General features: G+C 32.5%; 1 protein-coding gene across 1 annotated transcript; it reads right to left on the bottom strand.

Moving 5' to 3' along the window:
• Window positions 1-289: 289 nt before the first annotated feature.
• Window positions 290-18,153, bottom strand: LOC110992136 (transmembrane protease serine 9). Its single transcript, XM_022257828.2, has 14 exons — window positions 17,933-18,153; window positions 14,973-15,084; window positions 13,931-14,093; window positions 9,353-9,558; window positions 8,370-8,575; window positions 7,771-7,840; window positions 7,021-7,139; window positions 4,401-4,541; window positions 3,859-3,937; window positions 3,237-3,399; window positions 2,151-2,356; window positions 1,211-1,422; window positions 614-671; window positions 290-545 (listed from the first exon to the last, which is right to left on the bottom strand). The coding sequence occupies exons 1-14, from the start codon at window positions 17,981-17,983 to the stop codon at window positions 424-426; spliced, it is 1,908 nt and encodes a 635-aa protein (XP_022113520.2). The 5' UTR covers window positions 17,984-18,153; the 3' UTR covers window positions 290-423.
• Between the last annotated feature and the right edge of the window lie 824 nt (window positions 18,154-18,977).

Raw genomic sequence — 18,977 nt, 5'->3', positions numbered from 1 at the left:
ACAAGCAGGCTATCTATGACTTGGTCGTCGGAACGGTATTAATCGAAGTATTATATCAAATATTTATTCATTAAATAACTTCATACGACCCTGGTTATTCAGAAAATAATCGCATAGTACGTAAGAAGAGATATATAATCAAAAAAAAACTTGTGTACATTCCCATAAAGAAAAAAAAACTTTCAAAACCTTTATCGCAAAGGTCACACAAAACCCTAAATCAGTATGAAATATAGCACCCACCTTAAGTATATTTCAAACTTCATTAATGCGATAAAATAAAACCAGATAGGATTTAAAATTTATTGGCAACAAAGTTGAATTGAGTTTTATAAGCGAGGTAAATTAAGATTTGCTGGATCATTTTAAAGCAAATATATTTTAAGTGACTTTAGTATGTGTATAAAGATTTCTTTGTTTAAATCAGTTGTCACAGTAACAAGCATCGGCAGTGTTATCTCTTATCCAATCCAGGAACTTGGTAACTCTTGTATAGATGCCAGGAAATCCTTTTCTGGCACACCCGTAACCCCAGGATACAATACCTAAGATTAAAACGTTAACTTCAATATATGCAATCCTAAAATTTCTCAGAATTTTTCATTCAACATACCAATTAAATCATATGTGTGTTCACGGTTTTCAGCTATTAGCGGCCCACCACTGTCACCCTGTAATGTGAATTAGTTTATAAATCAAACAAAAAGACAAAGCCTTTTTTATACAACTAAATTAAAACAAATAAATCTCAAAACATCTTATCGTAATGGCTCCCTTAGAACCTTATTCAAAACTTCGTGCTACACTATTCCTAGAAATATTTTTATCCTCGTATGAGTATTGCACACTCCGCGACCTATATGTCGAAACAAATACTAAATAATAATGGTTTCCTAGTTAACAGAAAGCTATCATAAACTGACTAAATGCTCAAGGTAATTAGCATTTCCGGCACAAGTAAACAAGAAACAAAGCGAAAAGTGATAGACAGAATGTCATTATTTTTGTTACAACCTTGCACTGTTATGCACACACTTGACTGGATATGTCAACGCATCTAAAAAGCGAGCATCGTGAATAAACAATCATACTTTATAGATACAACGACCTTTCTAAACTGGCGAACTTTTTTATGTATTCGTTATACTTATAGTGCATTGTATCACCACGGAACTAATAAGTGGAATCTTAGTCCATAATACAAACTTACAGTGCAGGCGTCCTTATGGGCGGTGGCAGGAAATCCAGCGCAGAGCATCACGTCTCTAATCTTTGATTTATTATAACTGGTGCTCCAACATTCTTGTTCACTGAGCACTGGTAATTGTGCTTCTAGGAGCGAACAGGACCAATTCCCTGTTTCACCCATCGCACCCCATCCAGCTACTGTTGCAATTTCTCCAGCATATGTTTTTGTTTTACCTTGAGAAATGTACGATATTAATACATATAATAATACTCATAATCATATGCATACATATACAATACTACTACTACTATATGTAATAACCACAACCTGAGCCACAGCAACGCTTGGCCGAGTCTACTAGTGTTTTATAAAAAAAAGTTTTAAAAAAGAATAATAATAATAAGTATTTGGTTAAGTGCGGTACGAGCGTCGTAAACCACCTTAATTAAGGACAATTTTAATCTAAAATGTACCCTTGTTCTGGGTGATAAACACCTAATTTAATGTTTCATGTTCAGATAAGATAAGCCAACCGAATGCCATTTCATGTTAGTAAGTACATTTCCTACTATACGATTTTTGGGCCGCAAACAAACTAAAACTCAAAATAACTTTAATCAAATAATTAGGTAATGTCCTACTTATGCCAACAGAAAATAATAAAATTGATTCAAAATTTACATCTTCTAACAGTTCGCAAGTCAAGGGCGTAGAGCGGGCAAGAAACTCATAGCCACTCATTTTAATCACCAAGTTTTAAGTCATACAAAAATGTTTCTAAGGCAGAGCAGCGATAAAAAATTGAATTGAAGCAATACAATTCCAAGGATTAGAATCATTTAAATGATTTATAAAACGCTTTATCGATTAATTTAGAGAGATATGCAATAGAGAATATACATTTATTATACGTAACCACTTAATAGTAACTTTAAGATACAGTATTTTTATAAATACTCACTCTCCATAGGCGGTATGCAGACGGGTCGGATAGCATACGAGTAATCAACAGGTTTGTTCAGACGCAGTAATGTGATGTCATTCGTAAGCTCGGTCAGGGTGAAATTATGAGCGATTATCTTCACAATATAACGCATTTCCGGCATCGCCTTGCTATCACATCGATTGTGCTCGCCGAATTTTACACGGAACATGAACCACATAAACCTGTGAAATATCAGAAGGGGTTAATTGTTTTATGTAATTAACATTGTGTCAGCGATTGCCGGTGCCCTGTGTATATTGAGTGATGATGGAGCAATAGCTTAGGATATCTCTCTCTGAGGAACTCATTCACCATTACCAAGTATATACCTATATTATATTTGTAAGTATATACCTATATTTAATGTAACTGTCCTTCTGTGGCCGTCGAATATTTTTTTTTATGTAGTGGCGGTTCAACTCTCTGGAAATCATGGATGTTGGATTTGAAGAGGAGATGGCATCTCTTTCTTTCAACGTTTTATTTTATAGGCAAGCAGACTAAACTTTTGTGCTTAGTCCCCGTGAAATAAATGTTTTGTTACTTTTTTATGGTTGAGTTTTTGAGTTTATCGCGAACAGACGAATATATTGACGGATGATTTGTTTTTGTATGATAATCCGTAGCACGAAAGTCTTTTCATTTTTCGGGTTAATATGACAGCTAAAAGCTTACAGATAAAGATCATAACTCAGCAATAATAAATAGTATTCCATTAGTTATCCCGAGATTATCTCCTTCAATCTCACAACAGATGTATAAGGCATAAAACTATTACAAGGCAGTATACAAAAATGCAAAAATCTGTCTTTCATCACCTCATTTCATCACACAATCGCCTAACAAAACTTTTATTTACCTAGATGTTTTTACAAGAAGTTAAGTGTCGCTATAAGTTCCGTATTGAATTTTTTAAATGTTTATATTATATGATTGGGTTGTTTGGAAGAAACTGCTTTAAAAGTGAGACCGATCATTTACATCCTTAGTCTTCAATTGTTTAATATTCTTCTATTTTGTTTTATTGTGATGTATGTTTTTATTACATTTTAGGCAACTTACCCTTTGACACAATGTGCGGCAGACACCACATATCTATCATTTATAAGAGAAGCTCCACATCCAAAGGACTGGTGGTATATCAATCTAGCTATCCAGGGGAAGGCGTTCACACTGCTTCCGGTACCACCAACCACTCGAAGCTCTTCGTTTCGTTCACCACAACCTTTTATTGAATATAAAACACAATAAACATTACCTAAAATAGTGCTATAACGAATTCAATTTCGAATGAAAAGTTATAGCATAGGTACATCTGATTTTACTCGCTAACGTTCCTCTAAGTAAAGTTAATTATGATTAGACATTTAGTATATACATATCATTTGACCTGGCGATTTTGTACCCTCTTACAATCGATACATTTTAGGTAAACTCAAAAATTGCCTGTAATTTATTAGGATGCAGATAGGAGATCGATCGACTGTCACGGTCTGATTGAAAACAATCTGAGATTGTGGATTAATTATAGGGTTTGGGGCGTTACTGTGCTACGCTACGCTGTCGACTTTTCGGGCCTAAGTGTGTCTGGTTCCTCGCGAGATTTCATTGCTCAAGTATATATATTATAGTTATATAGTTAAGTGCTTGTTGGGCGAACACCCTTTTATAGGTAGGTACTTACTGCAATCTCTGCAGGGCGGTAGATGCTTCTCAGCTTGCCGGCCATATAAACTTGCATCATGGTTGAATCGGAATGCCTCCTACAAATTTGATAAAATCTCATATGATATTGATATTAAAACAAAATTAGTTTAAGTTTTGTTATTTAATATTATTAGTGTTGTTTGGGACAATTTATTAACTGATACATTGATTATAAGATGATTTTTTTCGGAGTCTTTTCAAAAAAATTTATAAAATCTCATATGATTGTGACATTGATATGTAATGTAATATTATAAGTGTTGTTAGAGACAATTAAATAACTATATTATATATTAATTATGAGATCGTATTATTTTAAAATTAAAACATTTAATTATATACTTACACAATTTTTATTTTATTCAAGATTTAATATTATTGCGCAATTTTCATATGATTATTTTATTAAATAAATTATAATTTGTCTCTTAATAATATTTAAAATTACGTAGTATTTATAAGTGATTCTAAATTATTTGAATTGAATAGAAAGTAATATAAATCAATTGAAAACAATACCTTACTAATACATCTTCCGCTATTAATAAATAGATATAAAACAAAACACAATCTCCACATTTTTAACACCATGCGAATAATGACGTCACGATTTAATTTCAAAATATAATTATGTGCTGTGAGTTCACGGTTTCGGTTACACTAACACGCTTCTCAATCTTCAATGTACTTATGGGTATTTGGCTACCTAAAATGTAGCTTTTTGATACTAAAACACGAAAATTATTACCACTTAAACGCATCGGACGAAATCTTTAGACCTTTTAAAACAGTTGAACATCGCCAGGTATTGTTATAGGATAAGGGGCAAGCGTAAGACGTTTTCGTACAATTAGAGTTCGGTACATACAACGCGTTAGTGTTAATAGTCTGAAGGTATATGACATGAGATACTCGTAGGGCGTCAAATTTATAGTATGGGTTTAGTAAATGCATTGTTCATTCCTATTTTACAGTCTTATCAATTTAACGTAAGTGCAAATGCTTTAAGTGTTTACATATAAATAGATTTAAATAAATTATACAATAATTTACAGCCGCTGCCAAAGAATTTTTGTCTTTTTAGTTCCTCGAACAAGTAAAAAGCTAGGGCGGCCGCAGAGCAGGCAGAAAATAATAAACGGCTCAAATATAAGAGTCCTTTCTCCAACTTCGTTTTGTTCCCTTTGAGTAGAGAATCTTTGCCCGTGTCCTTCAAGGGCACAGGTGCTAATTAAAGATTTAAGTTTACGCCTGGTAGATAGAACTAAACGAATAAGTATCGCAATACAGCGAGAAATTTCTGCACGGTGCACTGCAAAAGGGGTTAATCTTTTTACAGTTGTTTTAATTTATTTTTATTATATTTATACTTATATGCGTTACGTCACAACTTGAAACTGTGGAGTATTGTTATCGGGAGATACAGTCACTGACGGCGCCACCTGATGCCTTAAACCCGTTGTTAATTTGATAAATCATAATTATTATTTTACGGCCTGTTAAGGCATGAACAATATACATACATATTATTATTATGTATTAAGGTTTTGTTGTATACTAAACTTCACAACGTGACAAATAAAAAAAAATTGGGTGGAAAAGGTTAAACAACAATATAATTTAGGCGTTAATAAAATCGAAGAAAAATATTTTGTGTAAAATTTCAATTCGTCAAATACAGTAAATCAGCTGTATAACGAAATAAATAAAAAATAAATGTTATGTCTTATTTACGGAACCCTAAAAGTTCGCGTTGAAGAGATTAGAAGCGGGCTAAGCAACATTTTAGTCACCGAACGAAGGCTTTAGTAAGTTTATTCGACAACGACCGGTGTCATTAACCTCATGTATCAATACTAATATATTGCCGATTTAACGACCGTGACTCAGAATTTTATCCTTTGTTGATATATTGTCTAAGTATTTCTGTATTTAATTCATCATTACCGCTATGTTTAATTAATAATTATATATTTGAAGAAATCTTTCAAAAATCCTTAAGTAATTTTTATTTTAATCTTGGCTTTTACACGCACACTTTAAATACATTTTTATCAAATTAAAACATAATTTTACAATTATATCATGGCTACGGGTCGAAGGACAATGAAGCACAGCAACCATCGGGAAAATTCATTAATATTTATTTATATATTATCTATATCTTACCAAATACTGTAAATTTAAGATTTTTTTAAATCAGTTTAGTACAATAAGGTTATATTAGTTAAAAAAAAACAATGTTGGAGATCACTTCAAATTTATTTATAAAATAATTACAAAATCTTAATATATAGATATGGCAAATCAAAGCTTATCATCTATACATAAGTAATTCCAGTATATACAAATAATAAAATATTTTATAATCTTTATTAGTCTATATATATTTCTTGAAATTATCATGTTATATATCTTTAAGTGTAGCTTTTTTGATAGGGCATAGTAGCCTAATAGTAGGGGATCAGGCAGGAAAAGTTAGGCAACAGGGGAGTGTCAAACTGTCCCTGTTCCTAAAAAGGGACATTATTTGAAGGCTTGGCGACTCCCTCCGGACAACTTCGGAAACCTAAGAATAGCTTTACAACTGGTAATAAATACTAACTGTATAAATTTCAGAAGCGCCTAATTCATATATACCAGCAAAGTCTAGTAACACAAATATCTATATGAATCACTAAAATTTATAATGATTAACGAAAACGCTGATTATAATTGATGATTTATAATTCAAATATTCGTTTTATTAAAATTATTAATAGATGGCGTCAATTATAATTTCGATCTTCTTTTGTTTTACAATATAAAACTATCTGATATTAACGCGCTTGCAATATCCTATTGAAAAGGTGTTGGAGAACACAGTTTAATTATAAAGCCTGTGACCGGAGACAATTTGTCTCTGCCCTTAGCCAAATCTTCATAAATGTGCCCCTCGTGTATTAAATGTGTGAATACAATTAATTATTTAACAGTGACAATAAATAAATACTTATAAAAACTAAATCAGTCTTATTTAATTTTTATAATGTAAGCGATGTTCTGGCTTAGCTTAAACATAATTTGGCAGTGAAGACTGATTTGCTTTTTGAAGAAAAATTACAATACATTTATTATACAATATGTTTGATATTAATTAATCGGAGCAGTAGCATCCATCCTGAGTATTCTCCTTTATCCAGGGCAGATATTTTGTTACGCGAGTGTACACTCCGGGATAACCGATGCGTGCGCAGCCGTTGCCCCAGGAAACGACACCTAAATGAAAACATTTATTTAGACCAATACAAAACGGGTCACATTATGAACTTCTCAAAGTACACCACATCATATATAATACATTTCTACATGTTTCATATGAACATAAATTTTATAAAAATTAACAAAAATATACATATATACAAATATAATATATAAAAATTTGCTTAACAGGATTGGGTACTTGACATAAGCGCGTCTTTTTAAATTGATCAACCCACTACCAAGTACTGAAAATGTAGAGTTTACTTTGTTATATTTGAGAAGAACCACTTCATACGGAATGAGAGGTGCCCGAAGTTCCAGGTTCGTTTTAACAGATGGAATTTAAAAATTCTGCTGTGAGCCTTTGGAATTAATAAGGGACGACATTATGATCGCTCGTTGCCTTTCTTATCATTTAAGATCTGTTAATGTAAAACAAAACTATTGAGTGCACCGTTCGTTTGTTATTGGTGAACATCTGTAGTAACGATCACAAAATTTATAATGTAAAATGTATAAATTGAAGGAAACAACATAAATAAATATATAAATTAGAAAAGTTGTTGTTGTTAACGGTGTTCCCGCGTATCGTAATTATTTCTCTCTATTACAAATGATCGTTTCTCATACTAAAAATGATACTTACCAATGAGTTCATATCGCTTGTCTCTCCTACTGTCTTTGCTAATTGCAATGAGTGGACCTCCACTATCGCCCTGAAATTTAATTGAATATTAAGAAAACTAAATGGTATAATATATTTATTTTAATTTTTGCGACGTGTAATTGTTTTTTGTACTACTTTATCAAGTTCTTACTATGAAACTATAACATTAAAGTTAAGTTTTTTAACGTTCAATAGACCTTAAGCTTTCTGTAAATATAAGTCTTAAATTAAAGATCAGTAACTATCAGTGAATTTTTTCCCTTGTTTTTTTATAGTCTGTGCTTCTGCCAACGGGTGAGATGGATAATATTTTTGTTAGTAACATATATTATAATTTGAGTGTAGCGATATAAAATTAATTAAAGCATCTTAATTATTATTACATAAGTCAGTACAATACGTACCTTCATATTGACTTTCATAAGTGTACCTACTAATTTGTTGTTGTGGCTTATTATTTACAAGGTCACCTAATAAAACCCTATTTGTTTTGTAATGAATAACCAGAGATAAAATATGCGTAAAATAGTAAACCTTTTTCAGATTTTAGAAAGTAAAACTACCGGAGCCATATTTACCTGGCAAGAATCTTTTTGTCCTGTCTTCGGATACCCGGCGCACATCATGTTATCCGTGATCATGGACGAAGAATATTTTGTGTTCTTGCACTCTTGGTTACTGATTACTGGAACTTCTACCTCCTGGAGAGTGCAGGACACCTTGCCCTCTTCAGTAAGAGTTCCCCAACCTGATGCAACGGCTAATACACCGACGAATGTACTCGCTGAAAGTAATTAAAATTATGTGTAGACGTTTCAAATGCATAATATATAAAATCGATATAAAAATTCAAATGTAATAAAAAACATTATTATCACAATTTAATGGCCAGGCAAAATGTAGGGGAACGAATTAAAGCGAAGTCCGATAGAAAATATTATTTCGAATTAAAAGACCAAGTTAAAATGTTTTATTTGGATTAAGTTATATTTATAACTAACTAGCGGACCCGACAGATGTCCTGTATTATATTTCAAGCAATTTGGATATTAATCAACCCGATATTTAGTTGAAGTGTAAAGAAATAGCCTAGATACTGACTGCAGCGCCATCTGCCGGCCTGATATTTGAATCTAAACCATCTAGGGCGCCACCCAAACGCATACAAAATGTTCATTACATACACACGTTCAGTAGAATTATATATAACGATGTAATAATATATTCAATAAAGTTATAAAAGACACTATGAATTCGCTATCGAAAGGATTACTTAATATGGTGGTTAATTTTAACTCTTTTTTTACAGAACAGGGGCCAACTGGGGGAGGCTCATCTGTGTGTTCAGCCGGAAGCGTTGCCAACCTCTTAAGAATTGGTATACTCTTTTTTTTAATTTATCCGGAAATACTTCAGGACAGCTTGTTCCACATAGTGGTGGTTTTCCTAATACTTACTTGCTAAATGCGTTTTACCATACAGAGCGCCAAGTATAGATACTAAATCGTGAAGTTATATTTAAAGTATTGAAAGAATCTGTCTTTGCTCCTACTTTACTTACATGGATCTGTTGGAAGACAAATCGGCTTGATGGCAGCAGACATCGGGATCCTGTCATTGAGGCGAAGTAATGCAATGTCATTGTCAAAATTGGTGAGGCTGAACTTGTTGGCGATTACGCGAATGACAAATCTCGTTTCCGGTCGTGTGGTCGCGTTGCAGCGGTTATGCTCCCCAAACGTCACTTTGATCATGAACCACATAAATCTGAAATAAGATTTTAAGCGATTAGGATATTAAACAATGTACGAACGTACGGAATGCAGCGCCATATGCTAGTAGTAGATAGACCAAGCACGGCTCTACTAATATAAAAAAAATATTACCACGAAGAGGTCACATACCTATAAAGGAATTTCTTAATAAAATTAATAAAATTTAATCATAATATGTATAGTAAGTAATATAATAGTTAATACATCGTAATTAATTTTAGCAGGAAATAAATAGTTTTTTTTATTAATTATGACCATGTCCTTATTGGTCCCCTAAAATTTCTAGGATTATGGATATTTTTTTTTTAATTGGCAACACCGCATTTACGATGTAGCATAGATTAAAGCTAATAAGTAATTTAAATCTAACCGAATTTACAAATATAGATACTTAAATCAGAAATTGTCCAATAATAAATGTTTCTAAAGAAATAATTCGTTAAAAATATGTATGTACAAATTTCTTAATAATTCTGAATGATAGCTCATTTAGTAAATTTGGGACCGCGGTCTCTGTAATATCTTTAAAATAATTTCATGTTATGACAATTTGGGTAAAGTTTGGTAAAAAATTAAGTCATACATAATTAATATGTACAGCAGTCATCGAGATCATTCGACATGGAATACGGTAAAACTTCTGGAAAGTACCGACTGACATGGCATTATCACTAATGTACGTGCCTGAACTTTATCATTTCGGAAGCATCATTATACCAGTAACTCATTATGTCATTACTAACCAAATTAGTGACGACGCAGAGGGAAAGTGACACGAAATATTTTCCGTTAAACATTTACTTGGGCACTATTAAAGTCCTCTTTTACGCTTTCTCTTATTGTATTCAGCGTCTTCATAGTTTTTGCTCATTATTTTGTTTCTGGCAAATGTATCACTTTTTACGTATTTACTTTTACTTAATTTTTATTACTCGTTATTTTTTTGCTTCTTATCTACAGTTTGTGCTATAAGAGAAGCCATTCACTAGTAATTTCAAAATTATATTATTTTCCCATGTCAATTCAGTGGTGTTCGGTCCTTTAGAATGATCACGCCGTGTTACCCGGCATATTATTATTTTGCTCAAGATCTACATGAATTATAGCTAGTATTCGAATCCAAAAGAGCACAGAGGATTTATGTCCCATAAATGTTTTATTAAAACAAGTTTTATACAGAATTATTAGTACCTATTGCAATTAGATTCTTCGAAGAATCTTTGGTCCTGTTTGCGACGACGGTATTTGGCGTATTCGCTACATTAAAGAACTTTATCTATATTTACGATATCGACCAATTCATAAAGTGCAATAGACTCAAGATACTGGGAAATGTGCACCGCATGGCGAACGACAGAACTCCTAGATCCTAACTGAACTCACAACCCCATGGCAAGAGAAACCCCGGTAGACCGAGTGTTGTAGTTGTAGTTGTCAAGGACCTAGAAATAATAGTGGGCAATTGAAAGCGGGAGGCACTGAATAGATTGCGATAGCGAAGTGTATTTGAGGAGGCCCACAAGGGGCTGTATCATTGATGATGATCAGAAATATGATATCTTTAGCAATGAATTTATTAAAATAGTTACGGATCCTATACATTTACGTAGTTAACGATGGCAACTATTTTTATATCAGATACACCAGGTGTGATCCCGTAATGCAGACACATATCTAGATCTATTGCAATTATATATTTTGGACAGATAAGCTGAAAAGATAAAGGACATCCATATGATATCAATTTTTTAATATCATAGTTGTAAGACATGTTTTCCTCCGGTTTTCTCTTAATATCTTCCTTCAATATATAGCCAATTAACTACGCACTTGGGGTTCGAGTTCTGGTCATGTTAATTTCAAACTAGCCACGCATTCATTGACGTCATTATTCACATTTTGTAACAAGTGCCGCTAATGATTACGCGTGATCAAATTAAACAATGTGGGAGTGACAAAAAATGAAGTGGCTCCACAAATATTATCAAGTGGACATTTCTAGAGGATATTGAACTCTAAGTTAAGAGCCAACCTCTTAGCCGGTTTAAGGTGAACGCACTATACTATAATATTGGAATTCACAAAATTCGGACCAAGATTATTGCGGTCTTGTTTTGCGATTCTCAGGTTATCGGACTCGTATTTTAATGATTTATGATTTCATCTGTAATTTAGACGTACATTAAGAATATATTGATATGAAATCGATCCATTCGATTTTATCGAATAAAATTATTGAATATGTTTAAAAGGTTAGTTAGTCATTGGTGTGATCCCTGTCAATTGCACATTTGGTTGATTTATTTAACACTTATGGGAAAAACAGTACAAATTATAGTAAATAATGAAGAGGGCAACGGGCTTTTGTCCTTCGAGCGATCTCTTCCAGGTTTACAATTTCAACCAAAACCTATGTTCTTATATAGTATATATAGTAGTTATAAACAGAATATAGAATAACATTCTATATCCTGTTTATACAAAACTTTCAACAGATTTTGTACTAGTGATATAGATGGCATGTGTATGCAGACGATATCCAACTTTCATAATTATTTTAGTAACTTATAGAGTATGAGGGTTTCTGGGTTTGATAAGTATAGGTTGTGAGAGCCTATTTATCGTAATAGATTTGAGGCACACATAGAAATGTGCCTTACAAATTTCGTCATATATAAAGTACTAAATATAATTAATACTAAATCAATAAATGTTAGATCATTAACCCAAAAATTATATACCTAAATTTGTCATCTACAATTAGCCTTAATTATATATATATATTTTCCATTGAGGTCAGTCATCTAACATATTTTTTTTATATAAAAAAAACATACAGTAAAATATGGTACTAATTAAATGAACGCGCTAAACTCAAAACAATTTATGCACAGCTTTCACCAATAGAGAGTGTAAGTTTCCTGAACAAGGTGGTACAGTTCATAATGTTTTACGTAAATTGACTGAAATTAAATTATTGTTGAAAGAATCCTGTGAACCTCACGAAATCGGTGTGTGGTGATAATTATTAATACTAATTAAAACTTTTCTCAAAACGAAAGTACACTTTATTTTACATGATCCGGCCAATGCAATCAAGGAAAAAAATGCAATTATTCGAATTTTATTACGCGTCTTAGTATGTCATCAAATTATCTTGGAATATTTATTTCGAGAACACACTTTGTTTTGACTTTTTGAACACAGGTAAACATTACTCATAAACTGGTTTTCCCAAAACCATGGTATTTAGCAATGTTTTGTTTTTCTTTGTCCTTGTTTAAAACAACAATTTTATAAATAGCTATAAAAGTTGAGTCTTACAAATGACATCAAAGTTACAATTTAATCAGTGGCATTCTTTACAAAAATCAATACTTTATTGAAAATCGTGAATTACCGCGAAACTTTTGTCAAAAACATATCACAGACTATCTAAATTACATATATACATAATATATATATATAAATTACATATACACACTAGATAAATCTATGTACGATAGATTTATATTAGACGAATTTAGCCATTAGACCACCTATTTTCTAATCAATTACCTAAATGTAATTGCCTATATTTCAGGATTCAAGCGTATCATTGTCATTTTATCAATATTTTTGGATTTGGATCTGATTGATTGAACATTTAACATCCTAGACTACGCCAACATCGTCCAATTCATAAAGTGCAACAGGCTCAAATGGGACATGTGCACCGAATGGCGAACGACAGAACCCCAAGGTCCTTACTAAAAAACCCGGTGGCAAAAGATAACCCGGTATACCGGGGCTGCGTTTGTGGGATGGAGTTGTCAAGGACCTCGAAATAATAGGGCTTCACAATTGGACACGGGAAGCACTAGATAGATTGCGATGGCGAAGTGTAATTCTAGGCTACACAAGGGGCTGTATTGATGATGATGAATCTGATTGATACAATATTTAAACAGTTTTATCTATAGTTATATATAGTATAGTATAGTTTTCCTTTTAGCCCGCTTCTCTTCTTTAATTTTCAAACATTTTTAGTACAGTCAGTATAGTTTTAAAAACACGCCACATGACGCTTTTTGGAATAATAATATAACAGCGTTTCGTATTTTGTTTCATAATCTGAGTTTAGAATCAGAACTTAGCGCTAAGTCTTACTCCCGTACGCAAAAATTTATAGAATTTTGAAAAACGGGATTCATAGTACTGTCGCCCAGGACCTTCCGGAAGCATGAAAAATAATAACAATCGAAACAAAATACAAATTAAAATTTTGACGGACATAATTATGGCACATAGGATATTTTAAAGCCAGTTTGTTAATTTTTGTGTATAATGATAATGCCGTGTAACTTTTTGAGAAAATAACTTACCCTTTAACACAATGCGCTGCTGTAACCACATATCGGTCATTAATAACGGTACCACCACAGTAGAATCGCTTGAAATATGATAGTTTGACTATCCAGGGAAACTCATTGATTGCAGCATCAGTTCCGCCTACGATACGGGATACGTCATTCCTTTCGCCACATTCTGTAAATATCAGAGGGTACAATTAGAGAAGATACAAATCATAATGATAAATAGAAGAGGTATATTATTTAATATTAAACAGTAATGTTTTGTTCTTAAAAGACCGGCAACGTACTTGCGAGCCTTTTGGAAGGGTGTGCCTCGTCCCCATATAAGTCCTGTTCTATAAAAACAAGTCGATACTTATGTTACGTTATTATTATTTTTTTATTAAAAAGGTAAAATAGTGCAGAATTATTTGAGGGAGTGTGGGGCACAGCGTTGTCTAAAATTGTATAAAAACACTTTCTATTTTTGTATAAACTAGTATAGTTTAACTGGATATAAAACTGGACGTTCGTGTTTCTGGCATTGTCTTATCCGAAGACTTGACAAGTACACCAAGCGTTTTTTGTGGACTGTACTGTACTTTGTACTTTTGTATTTATTGTACAAGAAACGTAACGGCACCCTTACTATGTAACTGCCAACAAAAAGTAAGTTCGATGTAGTTATGTCAATATCCACATTAATAGGTTACATTTGTTCCTTGTAGGATTGGGGGTAATCCTCTGGGTCGCCCAAAAATCATCGCACCCCACGGACACCCATTTAGTGGGTCTAACGGCCTTTGAGGCACGAGTATGCCATTATTTTTTCAAAGTAAAAGAAGACATTGTGTCGATGAAGTTTAGGACAGTATGATAGCTATAGACTACTTGCCCATATAGTAACAACAAAGTAAAACAATCAAGGTATAGATACAAAAGTCAAGGATATAAGATTTTCGCGGGTTTTTTTAAGTTCATTCCAATATTATAGTTTTGAGCCGTCGTCGTTTTTATTGTTGCTTATTTACCTTTTATTTATAGTATTAAAAAATCGTCAAAATATATTTACTGCAATTACAAGAAGTCCTGGCCTGGTTTCGTTCCAACAGCGGTGGACGATTACCCCAAACACCTCCAAAGAAATTCTTCGAATGTATTCCTCGCGTCTGACGTTGTAAGTCCTATAAACATAAAATAATCAACAACTTTTAGATGGCTAGTTTTGGTTGTAGATCATATACTCGATATCATCAATAGGCCAACAGTTTCATTACTGAAATGAACACAGAACTGGCAGTAAATGTAAAATTAGAAGCATTATAATATATTTCTTTTTTGACGTTCATAAGTGTACATTATGTTACCTACATGAATAAATGATTTTTGAATTTGAATTTAAATTAAATTATTTCAAGCCAAACTGTTTATTTAATAACTATACTTTGGTTTGAAATTATGTATTGAATCATTGACATTTATAACAAACTAGCTGACCTGGCGAACTTTGTTCCGCCTTAATGGCAATAAATAAGCAGTTTGGGTTTTTTTATTGGAAAAAATACAAAAAAATTAAATACCTACATTAATCATTCATTATTATTTCTGTATTTTAGTACATAGGTTGCTCTTCCCTTAAGTACCTTGTGATACACATTTTTTCATTTTTTGTTTTATTATCAGGCGCAAAAACAAACAACGCTGATGGTCTTCGGACCCGTGAACATGCCACGTATAATTGACCATGGGAAAAACATGAATGTTCTAGATTTAAACCACAAACTTTTAAGGATTGGCCTTGTGATTTGTTGATGGTCATGGCAAATGCAAGACGTATCGGATTTTAAATTCAAACGGCATATCGGTTGGGATCATCGGGATCCTCGGAATAAGAACTTCCTCACCTTTGAATTTTCCTATCATTATCGTAGCGTAAATTACATTGTTCTTCAATTTTCTAACCACCAAACGCATACCATTATGTAGTTCAGGTCATCTACATCTTTATTCTTTTTCTTCTTTTTTATCAGTAAGCAATGTAACTCTCATGTTTGTTGTCAGCTGCAGTTTCGTCACATAGCGCCATAGATTTGACGATTTGAGGCAAGCGTTTATTTCGTCGACAGCCGTAGATCTTGGAATTACTGGCAGTATTTGGCGGAAATCGCCAGACAGTAAAATCATTGCTCCTCCAAAACATCTCGATTCATTGCGTAAATCTTTTAATGTTCGGTTAAGTGCTTCCAATGCACGTTTATGCGCCATTGTGCATTCGTCCCAGATGATGATTTTCGATGCCGCTAAAACTTTGGCCATTGCTGAGTGTTTTGCAATATTACACGTTGGTTCTCCAATAGTTTGAAGATTTAACGGTAATTTTAATTCTGAATGAGCCGTACGGCATCCTTCTAACAATGTGGCTGCTATTTCAGAAGAAGCAACTGCAACCGCTATGTTGGATCTCGCCCGAACAGTTGCTAAAACTAATGACATGAGGAATGTCTTGCCAGTTCCACCAAGGGCATCTAGGAAATATAAACCACCATTTTCATCATCGTTTGCCTTCATTAAAGTATCATAAACTTCCTTTTGTTGGTATTTCAACAGGGGTACATTCGTTTGAACTACTAAATTTAATTCCTGGTGATCATATTCACGTTCCCGTTCCAATACTCGATTAAATGCGTCATTCGACAACAACAACAAATAGAAACATTCATCATTCTTTGGATGAACTGTATACATACGACAATACCGAGTTTTATAGTTCTCTTCACTGTTTATACGAATGGGCAATAGCACTATCATTATAATTAAATTGTAAATTGTAAAAATAATTAAACGTATTTATTTAATAGAAATATTTTGAATATTGATTTCTTACAAATATCAAATTGTCATATATACGTCATTACATAGCTGTCATTATACGTCAATTACATAGCTATCATTTGCGTTTTATTATTCCAAGTCTGATTCTTATTTGTTATACCACTTTTTATAGTGACTGACGTTTCATGTCAAGTCCCACGGGAACGCTGTCGAACGGGATAAAAAGTATCCTATGTCCGTCTCCTGGCTCTAAGCTACCTCCATACCAATTTTCACTCAAATCTGTTCTTTCGTTCTTGAGTTATAAGTGGTGTAACTAACACGACTTTCTTTTATATATATAGATTTAATTTCATCGTTTAAATTCTCTATAGTCTATAAAGCGTTTTGTTATCTCTGGAATTGGAATAATTTTTAAAATTTTATAATAAGCTTCTGTCAGAATCGCCTCTTGTAGGTGTGATAGCAAATAAACCTTAAACACGCTTCTTATGCAGCTATTAGTATAGAAATAATAAATATACAAGCGAAGGACATAAGACTACCTCTCACATAATGTAAATTAGACAAAAAAGCTAAAGTTTTGTGACCCGTCTAACTCCAGTCTTGAAAGTCGAATCTTTTTTAATAATATTGTGATGATTTGTTTGTGACCCAAAGTTATTGTAAAATTACAAAGTTTCATCCCCACCTTGAAACATCCCCAGTTGTCATGTACACGCCTAGTCAAATGACAAATTTAAACTAGTACTGGCTTTTCTCATCAGAATTGAATTCAGGACCACAAACTTGAAAAACCAATCATTTCAGGTATGCTTAAGGAGTCAACGGGTTTTTTAAGACAAATTCACGTTTAATATGAGCTATATATCAATTTATATAAAGATTAATGGTTTCCATTATAAATCAGTTTATTAAAACATCTTAAAACTAGATTTTCTTGTATCAAATGCCAAAAGAGTCTGACGGAAGAAATTTATCCTCTGTTATAAAAGTAATAAGACTTCAATTTGTTTATATAGAAATATTAATGTAAAATTTTTATCAATTCTTAAAAAGTATTTAATTATTTACTACTTCTATTTTATAAGTATAATATCAAGAGATAGAACTGTTTATCTATGATATTTTTTTAATACGATAGCAGACCTTTTCGTCTGATTGATTATTAGTGAATCATAAACAAACGAAAGTACTCACCTCTGTGCAAGTGAAAGTCACCAGAAGCAATAAAATAAAACACTTCTCCATCCTGACGTTCTATTCATGGATAATAGAAAATAATAAAAAGGAAAACACCAAATATTCAAATTTAGAATTTCGCGCAAGTTCTGCGCATCATTTAAACTTGTCGCGCGCTCTCAGAACGGGCACACACTGAATTACCACCACGAATATATTCGTTCGAATTTCGAACGGACGTGATTTGGGTACAAGACACCCCACTTGCCTATCATTAAAATAGAAACACATAGAAAACATACGTGAAATTTTAATATATTTGTAAACAGTCTTAAATATTTTATATCTATTGGCTTATCTTAATGGACGTTAAATGGATACTTGGCTTTAAAACAACGCATATTTAATTTAAACGGAGTAGGCCTGTTTTAAAGTCCAATCTTAGGATTCATTGTGATTTAAACAGGATTTTTAATCCGATTTATTAATATTGCAGTTTCTGATCGAATGTTGGTTGAAAAAGAGAATAGACTAAATATTGTTTATTTTTTAACTTCTTTCTTCTCTTTATTCGACATCGTTATTTCGTTAATTCGAATTTTGATAACGCTCAACAATTATGACTATCAGAAAAGCCGTACTTCTAACATACACAAAATCATGAATTATTTTATTTTATTTATTTATTTACACTTCGTTGCTAGAAAGAAACACAAATAACACAATTTATATAAATAACAAGGGATGCAACGGGCGGCCTTATCGCTAACAAGCGATCTCTTCCAGGCAACCCTAGTAAGAAAAGAAAACAATAAATAAAAAAATCTCTAATCTCTAATTAATTGACATCATTAATAAAGAAAATGATACTATGCGAATTTGCTATGAAGTCTTTATTTAAACTACAACTACGATTCAACAAGTTTTTTTTAAATATCTAAACTTAAACCGCTAACTTGGCTCGAGTTTATCTTAATATAAAGTGTATGAACCAGACTTTCATATTCAGTTATCTTAATGTCCACAATTCACACCTTTACCAATAAAGCAGAAATTATAAAAT

This window comes from Pieris rapae, chromosome 8, assembly GCF_905147795.1.
Source record: "Pieris rapae chromosome 8, ilPieRapa1.1, whole genome shotgun sequence".
NCBI classification, from domain to species: domain Eukaryota; kingdom Metazoa; phylum Arthropoda; class Insecta; order Lepidoptera; family Pieridae; genus Pieris; species Pieris rapae.
Note: the sequence above shows the minus strand (reverse complement) of the source record. Positions and strands in the feature narration are given on the sequence as shown.

Excerpts from the sequence above, each read along its gene's own strand:
- LOC110992136 (XM_022257828.2), bottom strand. The coding sequence starts at position 17,983 with ATGGAGAAGTGTTTTATTTTATTGCTTCTGGTGACTTTCACTTGCACA. Across the intron at positions 9,559-13,930 it reads GCAGCGCATTGTGTTAAAGG|ATTTATGTGGTTCATGATCA; the intron begins GTAAGTTATTTT and ends ATCTTATTTCAG. Across the intron at positions 546-613 it reads ACACACATATGATTTAATTG|GTATTGTATCCTGGGGTTAC; the intron begins GTATGTTGAATG and ends TTTTAATCTTAG.